Below are 19,782 nucleotides of genomic sequence, written 5' to 3'. Positions count from 1 at the left end.
GATGCTACTGGATGCTGCTTCAGGGGACTGCAAGGCCCGGACTATTTTACTGGAGTTTCAAACTTCCTGTGACTTCCCACATGAAGAACAACTCTGCGAGTTGGTACAAGCTAAGCACAGGTATAATCCCTCATTTTTAAATAAGGTTACTGTAGCTCAGAGGACAGGGAGACAAGCTTTAGGACGAAGCCCCTAGCACGCTCTGCAGTATCTGCTTCTCCAGATACGTTTGCAGACTGATGACTCTAGGTGTGGACACAACACGAACCTCAGCAGGACAGCTGGCAGCTTTTGTTCGAAGAGCAATAAAGCAGTCGTTCCATGTGCTGCTTTGTGGCCTCAGGATGAAACTGCGACACAGAGAGGCGACCTGAGAGAACTGTGTCAGGGCCGCATCGCAGGCAGGAGCTCAGCTCAGGGCTTCCAGGCATTTCCTCAGTCGGAACACTGAGCTGTTGGGGATACAGCCAAATTATGCAGCCAAAGGAAAATACAAGCCGTATGAAAGGGTCAGTATCTGACTCTATATATTTAGAGTAGTGAAATCTGGAGTTTAATTTTTAAACTGGGACATCGATAGCTGATGGAAGAGCAACTGCCACCTTTATTTAATGGTGAATTAATAAATCTTTTCTGCAAAGACTCAAGTATTTCTCTCTGTAAACATGCAACATGCTATTGAGAACAACTTTCAAGCCAAACTTAACTTTCGCATTACTGTGGGCGTGTCTGCATGAGGGGGATCAGACTGACACGATACAGTAGATAACGTGGCACCTGTAGAGTGTGTCGTGACCACACTGCACCTGTCAGCGCAAGTTGCTCAGCTCCTCCTGCAGGCGAGCTGGGAGCATGGCTGCTGCTTCCTGAGTGGGACGGTGGGCACGCACACGTGGCTGGGGACAGTTTGCCGCAGCCCCAGAGGCCCTCCGTGCAGCCTAGGTAGTTTGATACTCCAAATGTATTTGTTGTTTCTGAACTGGAAGGAAGAAATGCTTGGGGGAAATGCTTTCTAGTAAGGAAAGATTCCGACTGGTTTGCTACTGAGGGTCACACCCGCCTCTCAGTCTGAAAGTCACCAGCACTGGTGACTTGGTTTCCGCGCGGCACCTTCCAGGGCCCTGGAGTTATTGGTGGCCGTTTAGCTGGGGACCCACTTGCAGGCTTGGCCCTCCTGTCGGCTGCCTCTGCTTCCTGCCCCTGGTGAGCCTGGTCTCCGGGGAACCCGCCGCTCTCCTCAGGCTCCTGCCGTGGCTGCCCCTCTGACACCTGTGCGCTCTCCACCAGTTCTGCTTGGCGAGAACTTGTCTCTCGGCTTCCTTGCCCTCTCTCCCTTGCAGCTACGGCTCTGCCAGTGGCGGGCATGGTCTTTTTGGATGGCATGGACTTCTCCTCCCTCCGCTTGTCCTTCTTCTCTGGAGACCTTGCTCTGTGTTTCCCCTGTGTCGCCGCCTCCTTCCTGACGACCCCTGACTTGTCTTTGCCTGTGGGCATCTGCTCGGGGTGGGTGCCGGCCTGGCGCCCGACTTGACCGCCCTTGCCCTCTAACCGCTCAGCTCCTGCCTTTGCCAGTTCCTTGTCCCCTTCCATCAGGCTGCCAGGCCGGCCTCGGCCGCTTCCGCAGGGATCCAGTCCAGGGCCCGCCCTGCTTCTGGGCAGGGAGCTGTTATTCTCCCCTTGCCTGGGACTCGGGGACCGTTCTCTGGGTCTTCTTTTGGGGTCATTTTTTAGAGTGCTGGGAATCTTTCCCAAATGTTCCTTGGAATGTGGACTGGCCGACTTTTTGGGACTAGCAGATCTCCCTCTTCGTGTAACACCATTTTCTACTTTTAATAGCTGTTTCTTGTCCCCGTGCCCATGACTGCTGGGTAGATCTCTCTTTTTCACATTTTTCTGGAGAGTAGATTGGTGCTTCATCTCAGAGTGAGTGTCACTTAAAGTGCTTTTTGTTTCAGGCACACTGTCCTTTAATTCTTCTGCCTTTTTACCTGTTTGTGCTCTCAAACAGTCTTCAGTTACCGGCACAGGAGACTCTTCAAACACGGAAGCAGAGTGTGCAGATGGGGGATATGGTGACTGCTCGTCATAAATCACGTTTGAAGATGAAGGATTATTAATATCCCAATCGCCTGCAAAAGTGATTTGAATAGAGCATTACATTTTAGAGTTATACACCGGCACAGTACATTTTCAACTGGAACAGCTATCTCGTGTGTGCAGCTGTGGGCGTGCAGCTTCCGTGGGGCGTGTGTACAGCCCTGTGTGCTCACAGCCCCCGTAACCGCAGCCGTGCACACACATCTGCTCATACAGGAAGGGCGGCTTGTTTATATAAGCACAATTCATTTCCAGTTATGTATAATTAGCAGGGTAATATATGAGCTGTAAATTATTAGTAAGGCCCAATAATGAACTTATAAGAAATAAAAACAAGACTGGACCCAACTACCTGGTCCATGTGTTTACTAATTAAGTCATTATCTTACTGATACAACAAAACTGCTAATTAATAAAGGAGACCAAACTGTGGTAACCAGAATGAGACATATGGGCATTTGCAAATCATTTTCTTGTAGTAAACTGTCCAATTTAATGTCAAAAGGAGACTGAAAAGTGCAGAAGATAGAAATTATCTAACAGCATCATTTTTAATTAAAAAGAAAACAAAAGAAGGAAGTGATTTACAAGACATGCAAATTTACCAAGTCTGTTTAAGGAAAGACCAAGAAAAGCCCTGAAAGCCTTAATGCTGCTCAGGTTTCACGTAGGAGCACAGACCGGAAGGAGCCAGACCTGAAGGAGGAAGAGAAAAAGCCTAGGACTAAGTGAAAAAAAAATTTTCAGCGCAGTTAGCAAAGACGTCATGGGGACCGTATGTTGCCTAAGCACACGGTGGCAGATGACACAGTTGGCCAGAAATCACAGGCCGGGGTGGGAAGGGGGGCTGCAGGGGCTGCCAGCTGCCTTTCTTTCTGGAATAAGTGGACTCAGTGAAAAACAGTGATTTTTTTCAAATCCTGTGATATTTCAAAATTATATGATGAAACCAAGGAAGTCTGAGATTAGTACGGGAGTGCAGATATGGTCTCAGGCCCAATTCTGTCTTGAGATTGGACTATAGCAACTTGTTCCTGACAATGACCAGTGAGCCCCAAGTTCTTATGCTGCCCACTGAGACAGACGGATCTTACTGCACAGGGAGAAGTGACAGGTGCGGTGAGGCGTAATCAGTCAAGGAGGGAGAAAGCTGGGTATTTGAAGGAGTCTTAAAGTGCTTTGCATGGCATTTACATCACCGCCTGGCATGCCCTTCTGTTCTACAGGTACATTTCTCTGCAAAAGCAATCATGTGTTTTCTGATGCAAGCAATTTAAAATATATTCCATCCCAACCTAGCCCTGCTTGAATTCACTTGTACACTGGGTTATGCAACTCATTTCTAATCGTTTGGTTGATCACCTCTGAATTAACTAGTTAAGAAACAACCTAGCCTCCAGGCAGACATTCCTTCTCCTTAGGCTGCCCACCCCGACTCACAGCCCGTCAGTTGATGACTTTACTCACCGTGGTCTGGTATCAGGCCAGTTCCTGGCCTCAGCAGCAGAAGAACTTTGTTCCCTCCGGCCTGAATGAGCTCGATCGCTCGAGTATGCGTGATGCCTTGGGTGGGCTCCCCGTTGATTTCAACAATCTGGTCACCAACCTGGACAGGAACATTCCCAGGGAAACATGAGGCTAGGCATTCTCCAGTTCTGATGTTGTCACCTCTAGAGTCATGTGGACTTGCTAAATAACTGATTTGTCAGATATTTAACCTGGTCACAGTGCTGTTGTGTGAGCGCTGATGAGTGGACAGATGACAGCAACAGGAAGTGACAACGTCCGGTTTTACTTACTCTCTAAAAATCCCACAGGCTGTTAGTATGGCTAGTAGGTCAGGACAAGGACACCTTCAAATCAAGAACCAAATTCTACACTTTCCACCAGAACCTGAGCAGGCAGCGAAACATGAGGTGAAGAACTGACGTTCCTACCAATCCAGACGCTCCCACAGAGCCATCTCTGTATCAGGAGTCTTTCATTAAGCGATGTTTTTCAATTTTTATCATTGTTTTCCGTGATACAGTTTTGTAGGCATGGGGATTCCCCCAGCTCCTCTGTTCCCCCTTCCTCTTTTCCCTCTGATTCTAGTAGTATAGTGCTTTAGTAACAGTTACAGGGGTAACATTCTGCTGTTTAAGTGCATCACAGTACTGTGGGTGTAGACAAAGGTAGAAAATCTAGTGTCACACATGAAGGGTACTTTCAAACTAAAGCTGAACCTCTAATCTCTTCCCTAAAATCTGGGTAGGTGCTCCCTCATCTTTTAAGTCTTTGCTGGGAGAATTGCTCATCTCTTGATACTGCCACTGTATCTTTACAGGTATGCAGCACTGGATAAATAGCATATTTACAGATAAAAATCCTAAAAACAAGTAGGCTTGGAGAACAGAATAACCAACACTTAAAGCCAATACGATCATTTACCTGGAGTCAGAGTAGGACACCTCAACAATGTTCCTACTTCACTACAAAGGCTGCTGGTAGTTTTATCGTAAAAGGAAAAGGACAAATATGGAAAAGTCAAATGTAACTTCTGCAAAGGACATGATTAAAAATAATGGTGGTAGTGGTTTAAACTCTATTTTGAGAAGACAGGCCAGCGGAAGACTGTGAGCTTCAGAACAGGACTAAATTGCAGAACACTGATAAAATGCCCAACAGAATATTCTAAATTACTCCAAGGGCTTACTGAAATGATCTGTAAGTAGCTGTGCTGGGGACTCACTAATTACTCCTCAGAGGTCAGTGCCTGCCACCCGGAATGCAAATCCTACCAGGCCAGGAGGCCGGGCTGGGCAGTCACAGGATCCAGGGCCCCTTTGGCTCTCCTTGCTAGCTGTGTCATCTCATCTTCCTCGTTTAATAAAGGAGGATTTTTATACCAACCTCTGGGGTTCTGAGAAGGATTAAATGAGGTGGAACAGCACTGTATACCATGTGCAAGTAAATGTTAGTTTTCAAGTTACTTTAAAGTGTGCTCTTACAACTTATTGTTCAGAACACAAGAATTTCAAGTAGTAAACTGTGAAACAGAAAATAATACTGTATATGGTCATACAGAAAAAAAAAAAAGACAAGTCCCACTCTTGGAGAAATGGTAGATACATCATCAGCAGACGGATTCAATATTCTTAAGATTGGAATGTTTGTGCCCAGAATTTATGTGTTGAAAATTTAATCCCTGGAGCCATGGCACTGGGGATGGGCTTTGTGGGAGCATGCCTGCCTGGACGTGTCAGCACTGCAGAGTCAAGCTGTCTGGGTGGCCCTCATTTATTTATAAGTCACCCGGTATCTGGTTTTTCCATTATTTTTTTAAAAGATCATTAAAAACAGGATGGAGAAAAGCATTAATTAAAAATTATTTAAAATACACGTGTGAAACAAAAACCAACAAACCTTGGCTTTCCTGGGTAAGTGGAGGGAGAACTGTTATGAAGAAATACAGGGGCGAAATCGGCATGAGATACACAGTCCTGCTGACAGTTTGATGAATGTCAAAGAAGGTAATATCTGGGGCATGCCTTGGGTTTATTTTATTTCTAATTAATTTCAATCTAGTTATTTCTAGTTAAAAAAAATTTTTTTTGGATTAACTCTCTAAATCAGTGCACTTTACTTTTAGTAGAATAAACTGTAAATAAAGCTTGTAATGGGATAGATTTGCCACCAGGTGTCATTTTTGTTTAAAGACTACGTTGGTGGGAAGGCGAGGGTGCTCAGGCCCGCAGACAGGAAAGCAAACAAGCTGAAGCCCTCAAGGCTCCTCGGAGAGGCACGCGCAAGAATCCTGCAGTGTCATTTTGAAAATGCACTAACACGGGGGAACAACTTTGGATATACAGAAACAAATTAAGGTTCAAGTTTAATTGTTTATTATGTAAAAGTAAAATTGTGGGGAACAAAGGAAGTAAGTAAAGCAGAGAGAAATGAAGGGGGAGGGGAGAAATAAAATAGAAGAAAAAGAAAATGAGTTAGAAGGGCTGGAGAACAACAATGCCACTGGACTTTCTCATAAAATTCCCAACAGTGCTTCTGACGCAGGCTTACATCATCACTACGCGCACCATCGAATGCCAACAGAGCGTGTCCAGGCGTGACACTGTGCACAGCACGTGGCTGAGCTTAGAGCTCAGAGCAGGGCCCAGGGAGCCGCAGTTTCAAATCTGTAGATGGGTCAGTGCCACTTGCAGAGCTTCTGTGAGATTCAAGTGACAAGAGGCTGCCTCGAAGACAGCTCTGCCTGTTCCTGTCCAATGCTGGTCTGACAGCAGCCCCTAGCTTTCCTTTCAGCTGTTTTTACTCCCTGTCTCAGGACACCCTCATGGCACCCAGATCTAAGGACCAAACCAAAACTAAACGTACACATACATCCTCTCAATTCCCTTTCTTCTGTAAGTTAACATTTTCTTTTTCTTTCTTTTAAAGATTCATTTATTTTTACTGGAAAGTAAGATTTACAGAGAGGAGAGACAGAGAGGAAGATCCTCCACCTGCTGGTTCACTCCCCAAATGGCCGCATCTGCTGGAACTGAGCCGAACTGAGCTGAACTGAGCCGAAGCCTGGAGCTTCTTGTGAGTCTCCCATTTGGGTACAGGGTCCCAAGGCTTTGGGCCATCTTATGCTGTTTTCCCGGGCCAATAGCAGAAAGCTGGATTGGAAGTGGAGCAGCCAGGGCTCTAATTAGTGCCCATATGGGATGCTGGTGTCAAGCAGCAGCTTTATGTGCAATGCCGACAACGCTGGCTCCTGAACTATCTCTACGAGAAAGTGAACTGAGACTACATCCAGCAGTTCTTCATTAGTACCTGGGCCATCCTTGTCTGTCTGCCCAAATACAAATGAACAGGAAGCTGGATTGGAATTGGAGGTGTGACTTGACACCAGCTACTCTGCATGGGACGGACATGCTCAGAAGTGGCGGCTTAGCTTGTGGTGCCACAACATCTTCCTAGAGAATCCTTTGATTACCAGCTGCAGGAGAAAAAATCTTATGAAGATTTAGAAAAAATTTTGTCTGCAACACCCTACTCAAAGCTACAATGTTTTGGAGTTGAAATACACAATAAAGAAGGTTGGGAGAGTCACTTTTTAACCTTTTCTTACCTCTACAGATAGTAAGAGAAAAAATATAGATATATGGGCTTTTTGTTTCTTGGAAGAAACTGAAGATCCTGCCCTATCCCCAGGAAGTATTTTACTGGCTGACTCATTTGCTTGCCAGTGTTGACTGTGCAAGTAAGAAATGATATTCTCTAGTGATCAGGGTCAGTATACTGCAATATAAAATAGCACACTGAGTGAAAACATGTAATCATCAGGAGGTCGAAAAAGAAACACAGCAAGCGTGTGGCACGGTGGTCAGGATGAGGCCCACAGCCCATACTGGGTGCTGAGCCAAGTCTTACCTCCTTCCCTTCAGATCCAGCTTGCTGCTAACGCACACCCCGGGAGGCAGCAGGTGACATTTGGGTCCCCACCCCCCCATGTGGGAGACCTGGACTCAGCTCCACATCCTGGCCTCAGCCTAGCTCAATTCTGGCAGTTGGGGGCAGTTGGGGAGTGAGCCAGCAGGCAGAAATTCTGTTTCTTCCTTTAAAGTAAAATGTAAATAAACAGGCAAAAATTAAACAAAAAATAAACAAGTGCCAAGTATTGGGGTTTTAGTTTTTAGTACCGGATAAACCTGTTTCTTAAGGTTCTGGAAGTTTCTTTCCGGCTTCCCCGTAAATATTATTTTTAGCTGAGAAGCAGTGGTTGTGGCCAGCAGCCCACTCACATGAATGCGGCCGTCTTTGATGGCAGGCCCGTCCTCAGCGAGGCGAAGGATGAACAGCCCCATGTTGTACTCCTTCCCGCCGCGCAGGCTGAATCCGAAGCCCCGGGGCCCTCTCTCCAGCTCCACTGGGTAACAGCCAAGGCTCTACAGACCAACAGGGAAGAACAATCCTCAAGGGCTGACACATGTCGTACTGGAAGGAAGGTTAGCTTTCGTGGGAAGTCTATTTACTTTTCATAAATGGACCCTAACTACTCTGAAGATTTACATGTCTTCTCTACTCATTGGTCGATGTGCGGTGGCATGGTTGGGAATGAAACATTTAAAAGGTGCTTCCTTTAAGCAGATTTTGATATTTTCCTGAAGACAAACCAATCCTACTTTGTTTCGTTTAAGCACCAATTACTTTTAAGGACTTAACTAAGGGCTCACATTTCTCCTATTTTAAGAGTAAGCTGTTTTTGTTTTTACTTTACATTCCTTCATGGAAGATAACTGAATGCCAGTTACACAGTAGGTAGACAAGAACTAAGCTTGGCAACATATTGCTGAACTCATTTGTAGAAACCCTGCATCCATATCCACACCAGAGCAACCCCCAGATCAGCTGCATTTGGGGGCGTCGGCTCACCTGGTTGTGCCGGCTGCCCACCACTGAAATGGCGCCGGTGTCAGGCTGGCCCAGGTGCTTGGGATCACTCCAGGACTGCCTGTAGGACATGGAGGCATCTCTCCCCATTTCACCTTCTAGGACACTTCTACAAGAGAGAAATCAAGTCACTCTCGGAGGACAGAAGTGAAAAAGCAGTCCAGAAGTCAAGGCCGATCAATTTCTTTTCTTTGAAACACTGAGCCTTGTGATTGTTCCCGGAACAAAGGCGCACTGCGTGTGGAAGCAGGACGCTGGTTAAGCCTGCTCACTGCCTCCTGCCCAGCTTGCACCCTGCTAAAAGCCCTGGCTTGGGAATGCCTCAGTGCAGTTCCTATCAAGGAAAACTGCACCACGGGGCAGGGAGGCTGAAGTGGTCACAGTGAAAAACAGCTTTCCTGGAGCACCGGGCACCATGCAGATGCTGGATTCCAGCAAATGCAGTGTTTGCTGTACAGCTAATGTTCTGAAAAGAAGAGGCGAGAAGGAGGTCTGCTCCGCTTTGGAAATCTGAGACAATACTCCATGTGGATCTGGAGTTTCCTCACCAAAACCATGACAAATGAGCACAGCGGAAGCATCGCCTGCAGTCACTTCCTTCCAGCCCTTGTGTGCCTGGCCCGACAGGATAACTGCGCTGGGCCTGGGAAGGGGCTGAGGACTGTGAGCCTGGGATGAAGGCACCACAGAGAAGGGGTTGGGGAGTTGCTGCAGGTGGAACGTGCCAGAGTGCTCACTCTGACCTCCATAGCTGCTCCTGCACATGGGCACAGGAACAGGGAACACGGTGAGATAAGACAATTTGGAAGAATTGTCAAGGCAAGAAGGGAACCAGAGAGCAAGCTCACCTGTCCCCGAGGGCGTGGCTGGCCTGGGACTGCCCCACAGGCCTGTGCTGCAGCGCAGGGCTCTGCCGGGCTGAGTTTGTTCCTGATGGTGGACCGTGATGTTCTGTTCAAATAAGAGCAGAAGTAAGAAGTGATTCCTAACAATGTGGGACCAAGAGAATATGCGACAGTGAGAGACAGTTACGAACAGGCCTTCGTTGACATCAGGGTGAAGTATTGCTGTTGGCTATCTGGAATTGGAACATTCACACCTCGCTCCCCTTGGCTTTTGGTATTAATGGCTATATTTCAGGGGAATCGAACTCATACTCTTACATACCACTTTCACTTTTGTTTTTGCTCATCCATACATCACAGAAATCAGCAATGAACTCAAGCCTCCTATTGATGTAGCACAGAATTCCAGGAACCACCTTGCAGCCTGCTCTGCGCTCTCCAGTCACACTCCAGGCTCGCTCGTCAGGACGGGGCATCCATTCTAGGTAACAGGTGGCAGGAATGCTGAGACACAGGCCAGCCGGCGGACCACACACATTGGTACACCTGTTTCCACGAGGCTCCTGCACATGGGAGCAGTTACTTGGGCTGACAATGAACACGACAGAATTACCCTTTGCTGACAAATGTTTGTTGATTCTACTGTTTCTGGCTTTCAGGAACACAAACACAGGTGAAAGCAGCAACGTTTCTGTTTCCTTCCCTGCTGGTCCCTGCTGGTCCCTGCAGCACAGCACTGCTTTAAGGGGAAGTCATGGGGCCCAGCAGTAAGACGAGGTTCTAAAGTTCATCACTCTTGCTCGAAATGGTCAAACTTTGACAGTCTCTTTAAAGTATCAGAGAGCAGGGATGACAAAGGTCATGTGCTCTGATGTAGGACAGAAGAACAGGTCTAGGCCTGACCTCACGACTGACTTGCTGTGGGTTCTGTGTACTCCGTTTTTACAAATCTGAATTTTGGGCTAGGCAGGTAGCCTAGTGGCTAAAGTCCTTGCCTTGCAACTACCGGGATCTCATATGGGTGCTGGTTCGTGTCCCAGCGGCCCTGCTTCCCACCCACCTCAGTTTGTGACCTGGAAAGCAGTAGGGGAAGGCCCAAAGCCTTGGGACCCTGCACCTGCACGGGAGACACGGAAGAAGCTCCTGGTTTCAGCTCAGCTCAGCTCTGGTCGTTGTGGCCGCTTGGGAAGTGAATCAGCGGACGTAAGTCTTCCTCTCTGTCTCTCTCCTCATCTCTATATATCTGACTTCCCAAAAAAAACAAATAAATCTAAACAAAAAAATCTGAGTTTTAAAATTTATTTTTAAACATTTATTTATTTATGTATTTGAAAGGCAGAGTTGTAGAAAGCAGGCAGGAAGGGAGGGGGAAGAGATCTCCCATCAGCTGGTTTGCTCCTCAAATGACTCTAACAGTCATGGCTAAGCTAGGCTGAAGCAAGGAGCCTGGAACTTCAGCCAGGCTCCTCTGTGGGCAGCTGGGGTCAAAGTTCTAGGGCCATCTGCTGCTGCTCTCCCAGGTACATCAGCAGGGCGCTGAGTCAGAAGGAGAGCAGCAGGGACTAGAACTGGCACTCAGATGGGATGCTGAAACCACAGGCAGGGATGGATTCCAGTGCTAACGCAGCCTGAAACCTTGCTTAAAACCCCCTTGGGCACTGTTGCCTGCCCACTCACTTTCTGTTCAAAATGTCAGCTTCTCTGTGAAATCCTGCGTAGTTCCTTCAGCACACGGCGATCAAACCATTTCCATAGCATCTGCCACATGGTGTCAGAGCTGGCTGAGCACCTGTCTCTTCTGCCAGCCTGGGAACTTCTGGCTTACAGGACCCAAGGCTCATTTATCTTTTTTTTTTTTTTAAAGATTTATTTATTTTATTACAAAGTCAGATATACAGAGAGAAGCAGAGACAGAGAGGAAGATCTTCCCTCCGATGATTCACTCCCCAAGTGACTGCAACGGCCAGTGCTGTGCCCATCCAAAGCCGGGAACCAGGAACCTCCTCCAGGTCTCCCACGCGGGTGCAGGATCCCAAATCCTTGGGCCATCCTCGACTGCTTTCCCAGGCCACAAGCAGGGAGCTGGACGGGAAGTGCAGCTGCCAGGATTAGAACCGGTGCCCATATGGGATCCTGGGGTGTTCAAGGCGAGGACTTTAGCCGCTAGGCCACGCCGCCGGGTCCGGCTCATTTATCTTTACACTTCTGTACCTACTGGAAATTCCCAGGAGACCTCTGACCTGGCTGGCATGCCAATTTTATTTCTAAACTTGAGAGCTCATTAGAATTGAAACCTTTTCTCCTCATTGTAAACTCATGGCTGCATTCCGAGGATGGACACTGGTAAGAAGGTTATACCCGCGAATAGGATGACTAGCAGATGCACCGCAGACGGTGGAGTGTGGCTCACTTTTGGGCCTTCCTGTTTACTAGTTGGTTAGAGTAATGGGTGTGCAGCACTAAGGCAGGACCGCATAACTAACTGGATCAGTGTTCTCTACCTTTCCAAGGGTGAGACATGCCACTCCAGCCAAACGTACTACAAATTGGTGCCTGCCTTTTTTGTTATATGCTGTTGTCTATACCATGGTAAAGGAAAACCTCCCAACAGGGGCATTCTTTTTCTTTCCACTGCAACCCAACTGCATGGCTGTTACATTTGACTTCTAGGCTATAAGTAGTTCTACTTTGCAAAGTTAAATATCCATCCTATGACATCCAACAAGGCTATATTCTCTCGGTTTATCTGAAATATCTTCAAACAATAAAGCGATGCGATCAATGCATCCCTCCTTCAGTGAGCTTCTGTGAGTACTTGAGAGAAAATGTATTAGCACAGGATAAATACAAATCCACAGTTAAACTACAGCAACAAACATGATGTGTTATCTTCACTAAGAGTAAATATGAACCTGAGAACATTTTAAAGTAAGCGGAGTCATGCAGTGCTTTTAGGTGGTGTGAACTAACATTTACAGATTTCAATTCTACCAGGATTAATCTATATCTACCTATATACATATTCAATACATTCCAATAAAACTGGAGTTTTTTGAATGGCTTAATAATTTGCTCTAAAATTTTATATGGAAATCTTCCATGGATATTTGATTCAGGAACTGATTCCGAAGGGGAGAGGAAACGACAGGTATTTTCTCTGGTGGACAAATAGATTGAATATCACAAATACACAGATTACAAAATAATAAATAAAAATGTATCTCATCAGCCCAAGAACAAACACCTGGAAACTCACACGTATAAGGAAGTTTACACAGAATATCTCTCCTAGAACTATTTACAGGGTTACACAGATGAACTAAAGAATTTAACAAAACCTTGCAAATCTATAAAAAGATGATACAACAGAGGAATCTTTGTGATTGTGGGATACAAGAGAGACAATCTCAAAAGCTCAGGTTGTAAAGTAATAATCAAATAATGTGATTACATCTGAGTCAGGAATTTCTGTGTAATAAAGAGTACCATGGTCAAAATTAACATACAGATGGTAGGAAAACATAGTTGTACCTTCTAAAATGAAATTGGACTAATGCTTGTATAATTCATAAAGTACTTGGCATAACAATGAGAAAAAAACCAGAAATCCCACAAGGAAATGAGTGAAGAGTATGAACATTTATTTTCAGGGGGAAAAACTCAAGCATAGGAAGAGATGCTCAAATACATGGATAACCAGAAAAATAAAGTAACAATGAGATGATGTCTTCGCTGCTTAGACTAGCAAATCTGAAAGCTGATAATGCCACCATGGGCCAGGAGGTAGAGGTACAGGAATCTTCAGTGGTCTGTGGGTGGGAGGACAGATGGATGCAGTACTTACAGAGTCCTGAGTCGAAGTACACCCCTGTACTCCTGGATCAAGCAAGCTCACTTCCATTGATGTCCACACTATGTTACAAGGTAGTATGAGGCTACACACACACACACACACACACACACACACAGCAGGACTGTGTAATATGCTGAATTAGACAACTAATGCTACACATTATAGAAAATTATCACGTGGTTAAAAGGAACCAACTATACTCACTTAGCTTAGGTAAATATTTAAAGCATGTGATATGACACCAAGACAAAAATATGTAATTAATTTCATGGGCATTATAACTTTTATGCATTGAAGGATAACATCAAGAGCAGAAGGACAACTACAGAACAGAAAATATAAACAGAAGAAGGCACTTCAAAGAGATTGTGCAGAGGCTAGCACTGTGGTACAGTAGGCTAAGCTACCACCTGCAGAGTCAACATCCCATATGAGTGCCAGTTCGAGTCCTGGCTGGCCTGCTTCTGATCTAGCTCCCTGATAATAATGTGACTGGGAAAGCAGCGGAAGATGGCCCAAGTCCTTAGGTCTCTCACCTATGTGGCAGACCCAGAAGTTCTTGGCTCCTGGCTTTGGTCTGACCCAGCCCTGACTGTTGTGCAAATTTGGAGAGTAAACCAACAGATAAGGACCTTTCTCTCTCCAACTCTCCCTCTAACTGTGTCTCTCAAATACATAAATAAATCTTTAAAAAAACGTTTGTAGAAAAAAGGAAGTAACAGTTTTATTTTAATGCCCCAAATTTTGAAAGCTGTGCATAGTTTTTTTCACGACCTTTTTGGAGCCTACTACATCTGGAAAAGGTCTAGAATTCAGCATATCTAAGTCTTACAATTAAATAATATAAAAAAGACAGAGTTATAAATGAGCAAAGGAATTTCAGAACTATCAAAACAGTATTAGATAGGAAGCCACATACCCCTCAGGGACTCACGTGCATGTGGGATTTCTAAAAACATTCTGGGGGCCGGTGAAATCGCTTAGCAGTTAAAGTCCTCGCCTTGTATGTGCTGGGATCCCATATGGGCACCGGTTCTAAATCTGGCAGCCCTGCTTCCCATCCAGCTCCCAGATTGTGGCCTGGGAAGGCAGCAAAGGATGGCCCAAGGTCTTGGGACCCTGCACCCGAGTGGGAGACCCAGAAGAAGCTCCTGGATCCTGTTTTCGGATCAGCTCAGCTCTGGCCATTGCAGCCACTTGGGGAGTGAATCAATGGATGGAAGATCTTCCTCTCCGTCTCTCCGCTATGTATATCTGACTTTGCAATAAAAATAAGTAAATTTTTATTTTATTTTTTTGAAAGATTTATTTATTTTATTACAAAGTCAGATATACAGAGAGAAGGAGAGACAGAGAGGAAGATCCTCTGTCCAATGATTCACTCCTCAAGTGAGCCGCAACAGCCGGTGCTGCGCTGATCCGATGCCGGGAACCTGGAACCTCTTCCAGGTCTCCCACGCGGGTGCAGGGTCCCAATGCATTGGGCCGTCCTCAACTGCTTTCCCAGGCCACAAGCAGGGAGCTGGATGGGAAATGGAGCAGCCGGGATTAGAACCGGCGCCCATATGGGATCCCGGGGCTTTCAAGGCGAGGACTTTAGCTGCTAGGCCATGCCGCCGGGCCCAAAAATAAGTAAATTTTAAAAAATAACTAAATAAAAGCACTTTAACCCATACACTCGTCATGTGGTTGATAGACTTCACATCCAATTTAATGAGAAACCTGAAAGGCTTACAAATCTATGAATAAGACTTTGCATAGACAGATGGGATCTTTCGAATTTTTTCCTGAGAAACATTAAGAGATTATCAATGCTTTCATAGTTCCGTAAAAGCGAAGAGTGTAATAAATGCTGTGTGATAGCAGAAGTGTGCCTTTGCGTCTCCAATGTGGTTCTATTTTAAGGTGCTCTAAGTACACATCTGCTGGGGAGTCTGCTTCCTCTCCTCCCCTGGACACGGGCTCGATTAAATAGGGAATCTTGAGTCTTTCCTGAAGTACCTGCACCAGAAAGTCTTAGTCAATGAAAACTGCTAAGCATGGGACTGGTACTGTGACACAGTGATGGGTTGAGAGCTGGTTGTTCTACTTTCTATCCAGCTCCGTGCTCATGTGCTTGGGAGAGCAGCAGCAGATGGCCCGAGTGCCTGCCCACTGCTACTCCAGTGGGACACCTGGGAAGAAACTCCAGGCTTCTGCTTAACACAGTCAGGCTGTGGCAGCCATTTGGGAAATGAATCAGGGGAGAGAAGATCTCTCTCGTCTCTTCCTATCTCTCTGTAACTATGATTTTCAAATACATAAATAAATACATATTTTAAAAGGAAGTGCTTTCTTTAAAAAAAATGATGAGGAATTCTGGATTAACCTCTTAGAGAAAACACCATCAACAATATTTGGTAATACTGAAGAAAATACACTACAGGAAAGAAATTAACCCTTTTTCCCTACTAAGTTATTTCAAAGCTACTCAAAGTAAGGGTCAGTCAGCAATGACATGAACTACTGAGAATACGCATTTAGATAACTTTTAAAAACACTTATTTATTTGTTATTTGAAAGACAGAATTGCAGAGAGAAAGAGAGACACAGAAAGTCTTCCATTCCCTGGTCAACTCTACAAATGGCTGCAATAGCCAGAGCTGAACTGATCCAAAGCCAGAGCTGAACTGATCCAAAGCTGGCAGTCAGAGGCCTCCTCTGGGTCTCCCACATGGGCGCAGGGCCTCAAGTCCTTGGGCCATCCTTTGCTGGCTTCCCAGGCCACAAACAAGGAGCAGGAAGGAAGTGGAGCAGCTAAGATATGGGATGCTAGTGCCACAGTGTGGAGGATTGGCCAGTATTCCCAACGTGTTGGCCCCCAGATAATATTTTAACATCTTGGCAGAATAGCTTTGTGTTTTAGCTTTTTTTTTTTTATTTTATTTTATCTCAGAAAGACTACACCAAGATGAAGCTAGGAAAAAACACACTAGTCCTTTTTTATAATGGTCTGACTCATCTACGCTACTGTCGGCACCGTGTCTATAGCTGTTTATGTCACTGAGTTCTTGCAGCCAGGCGTGGTGTCACATAAGTGCACTATACACCTCTTTCAGAATCCTGCCATGTTATTTCTAGTGGCAACTAAGGTCTGTTTTCCTCTGTGGAATACAGAACAAACGTGATGGCTAGAACTCAGGCTACAGAGGCCATGGACTAGAAACTGAAATAAAGAAACATGGCCTAAATCATAGGGAACAGTCAAAAAAAAATTTTCAATCCTTTTCTTTCAAAACCATTTTACTGAACATTTATACTTGGTGCCTAATATTGTTTTAGATCGTTGAACATGAAAATGTCCACATTTCTGAATCCTACGACTGAATTCTAGCAGCTGGGGAGCTAGATACAACAATAGTCTTAGATGTAAGTGTGATGATGAAATAGTAAAGGAAGGCAAGGGATTATAGGAGCCCTGGAACTGGGGAGGGTCAGACACTATGGTTCTGAAAGGCACATCAGCTGTAAGGACAGATGCTAAAGCCATGAGACCATGAATGGTTCAAGTACTGGCTCTATTGCTAACTGGTTTTGTGGTCATAGGCAAATTGTCTGCTGCTCCATGACTCAGTTTCCTCAACTACAAAATGGAAAGGTCATGGTGCTAATCTAGGATGATTATGCTGTATGAGTTAACAGAGATAAAGAATTGAGGGCAGTGCCTGTGCGGGTTATTATTCCCTTAGCGGCAGATACTCAGTAAAGACCTGAATGAGGCAGCCTGTCATGCAGGTAATATTAAATGAACCCAATGTACACTAATAGCTATGTAGATTTTCACCTTTAATCCCAGGTAGTTTAACAAAAATCAGGAAAAATGAGGTAAGTACCACATCATAATTTCCTGTAACTCACATACACAGAACATGAAGTGGTTCAAACTAGTTCCTAATTAGAAATTCTTAATAATCAAAAGCAAGTCTTACACAAGGGAAGCCACTCAATGTATGTATTAAACCCCAAGGCTGCCAGCTTGTGTTGTATGCCTTGTCTACCAGTTGTTCTGCCCACTTCCTTTTCTCCTGTTTATAAAGCAGCTGCCCAGAACAAAGCCCTGTCCATGGCAGGAAAGACATACTCTGGCATGGCTTGACATACAAAGCTTGACACTAACAGCGCCTTTCTTTGAACTGCTTAAAGGATTTCTCTTACTAAAGCAAAAACTTAAAGATATCATTTTAAGAAAATAAGATCTGAAAAGTATTACCAATTTCCTCAATTCTGGGTACTGGATTCTTCGGCACATAAACAAATGACCATCATTCACTAGCTGGATTATTTTCTTGAGCTACTGGCAACTGTCTTTGGGGGCAGGCATTATGGTAGTGGGTTAAACCACTACCTGCAACATGGGCGTCCCATACGGGCATTGGTTCAAGTCCTGGCTGTTCCAGTTCTAATCCAGCTCCCTGCTAATGTGCGGGTGATGGCCCAAGCGCTTGGGTACCTGCCACTCACCTGACAAAAACTGCTGGTTTTAACTGACAGGGGCCAGTCCCAGCCATTTCTCCCTGTCCCTTTTTCTCTGACTCTGACCTCCAAACTGCTAAATAAACTTTTTAGCTCCACGCTTCTCAGCTTGGGAGAGGCCGACCTCTCGGCTACTCACCTTCATCAGCAACAACTGTGAGTGTGACGGTGACGCCAGCATCTTTGATCAGCTGAACAATGTTGTCGTGGGATAGCTCAATAATGGACTGCCCGTTCACTGCAGAGATATGATCTCCAACTTTGAGTTTTCCACAATGATCAGCTGGACTTCCTTCTATGACTCGACCAATTTTATGAGGAATAACTAGGGCGGAAATCCAAATTTTTCAATTATTTATCTAACAGGACCGAATTTACCGCTATCATCATTTCGACATTCAATGTAACAAATTTTTTTGCAGTACAGAAAAAAAAAACCCAAAAACAAAACAAGCAAACAAAAACCAGCTCTCATCAGCAACCTAACCAACTATTTAACTATTTTCTTCACCTCTCACTTTTGACCTTAGACACAGATAATTTTTACATAGTTGTAATTATAGCAAATAAGTTTCTCTGTTGTTTCCAACACTTACCAGGAACTTTCCCCCAGTTTTCCCGTCATCAGAATGACCTGGAGTAAGCGTTACTGATCTCAGTGACCTGCAGTCCACTGTTCACTGTTGGTCATTTAGGCTGTATCAAGTTGTGAGCTATTTTAGAACCAGAACAATCAGACTATCTCTGGTTATGTTGGCAGGACAATTACTCCCATAAGGAATCAAACTTGAGTTTAAGGCTCAGTAGTGACTGGTAGAAACACAGGGAGTAAAATGATCAGTCCTTAAAAATCAGTCATACTTTGTTCCACATAAAGATTAATTTTTCCTATCTACCTTAGGTGTTTTTAAAATTCAAAAGCCAAAAAGAACTAGAATATTAAGCACTTCTCATGAGGATCACTTGCTCACGGATAAGATTCTAACCTGAACGCCTAAATCTGAGGCAAACATTTTCTAAAGACACTCAGGGTCACTGTGGTATATCCTTAGTTCATAACACTGCAAGTTTTCCTATACTAATTTTTAAAAGACATTTAGCTTAAAATTATAATTTAAAATCAGTTCTTAGGCATTCAGGAAATTTTTCCAAATAATGTATTTTCCATCCCGGAAAAAGGGACATTTGTAGTAAGAAACAAATGCCTACATTCTCTGAGACTTTTCTGTTTGAAGTTAGTAAACTTATCAGACATTTGGGCTCCAGCTGAACAGTGACTTCTACGAATTAACATTTTCAATTTTTTTTAAGATTTATTTTATTTTTATGAGAAAGTCAGATATACAAAGAGGAGGAGAGACAAAGAGGAAGATCTTCTGTTTGTTGATTCAGTCCTCAAGCAGCCTCAACAGCTGGAGCTATGCCAGTCTGAAAGCAGGAGCCAGGAGCCAGGAGCCTCTTCTGGGTCTCCCACGAGGGTGCAGGGTCCCAAGGCTTTGGGCCATCCTCAACTGCTTTCCCAGGCCACAAGCAGGGAGCTGGATGGGAAGTGGAGCTGTTGGGATTAGAACCAGTGCCCACATAGGATTGTGGTGTGTGCAAGGCACGGATTTTAGCTGCTAGGCTACCGCACCAGACCCACAAATTAACATTTTTAGATGGTACTGTGGATTACATATAATGTCTTTACTGCTAGAGTTTCTGAATCATATCGAGGAGGACATTAAAGGCATTTTAATAGACCTTCGTTTGGACCAGAAAAGTTAATGTTGACCATGGTTTATGTTTCTACATTGTGTCTAAGTTCTTTTGGGATTACAGAGTAGGATACTTAGAAGTAGTAGGTTGTTTCTGTGTTGGCATTTTTTTTAGTAGTACCATCAAAATGGCTAAAAAATTACACAGACCAGCAAAGAGGTAACTTCAGAGCATTCTGTGCATGGAATAAGACATTTTTCAAGGTAGTCCCTTAGAGAACACACAGCTACAGACTAGCCCGAAGTCTTGCCTTATTTTACTGGCATACAAGGTCTTTGGGAC

At 44.8% G+C, this 19,782-nt stretch overlaps 1 protein-coding gene across 2 annotated transcripts in view; it reads right to left on the bottom strand.

Moving 5' to 3' along the window:
* Positions 1-946: 946 nt before the first annotated feature.
* MAGI3 (membrane associated guanylate kinase, WW and PDZ domain containing 3) overlaps positions 947-19,782 on the bottom strand; it is a 208,757-nt gene continuing 189,921 nt past the window's right edge. Inside the window, exons 16-22 of one of the 2 annotated variants that reach the window (XM_004581911.2) lie at positions 17,882-18,067; positions 9,381-9,483; positions 8,515-8,641; positions 7,884-8,027; positions 3,565-3,703; positions 2,703-2,793; positions 2,001-2,129 (exon numbers count right to left, since the gene is read on the bottom strand). In XM_004581911.2, the coding sequence (XP_004581968.2) occupies positions 2,744-2,793; positions 3,565-3,703; positions 7,884-8,027; positions 8,515-8,641; positions 9,381-9,483; positions 17,882-18,067 (749 nt within the window). In that variant the 3' untranslated portion in view covers positions 2,001-2,129; positions 2,703-2,743. Of the gene's footprint in view, positions 2,130-2,702; positions 2,794-3,564; positions 3,704-7,883; positions 8,028-8,514; positions 8,642-9,380; positions 9,484-17,881; positions 18,068-19,782 lie in introns of both variants that reach the window. The other variant, XM_058660067.1, reaches the window with a different exon arrangement.

This window comes from Ochotona princeps, chromosome 2 (assembly GCF_030435755.1).
Source record: "Ochotona princeps isolate mOchPri1 chromosome 2, mOchPri1.hap1, whole genome shotgun sequence".
Classification (NCBI taxonomy): domain Eukaryota; kingdom Metazoa; phylum Chordata; class Mammalia; order Lagomorpha; family Ochotonidae; genus Ochotona; species Ochotona princeps.
The sequence above is the reverse complement of the archived record's forward strand: the minus strand, read 5'-3'. Positions and strand labels throughout refer to the sequence as shown.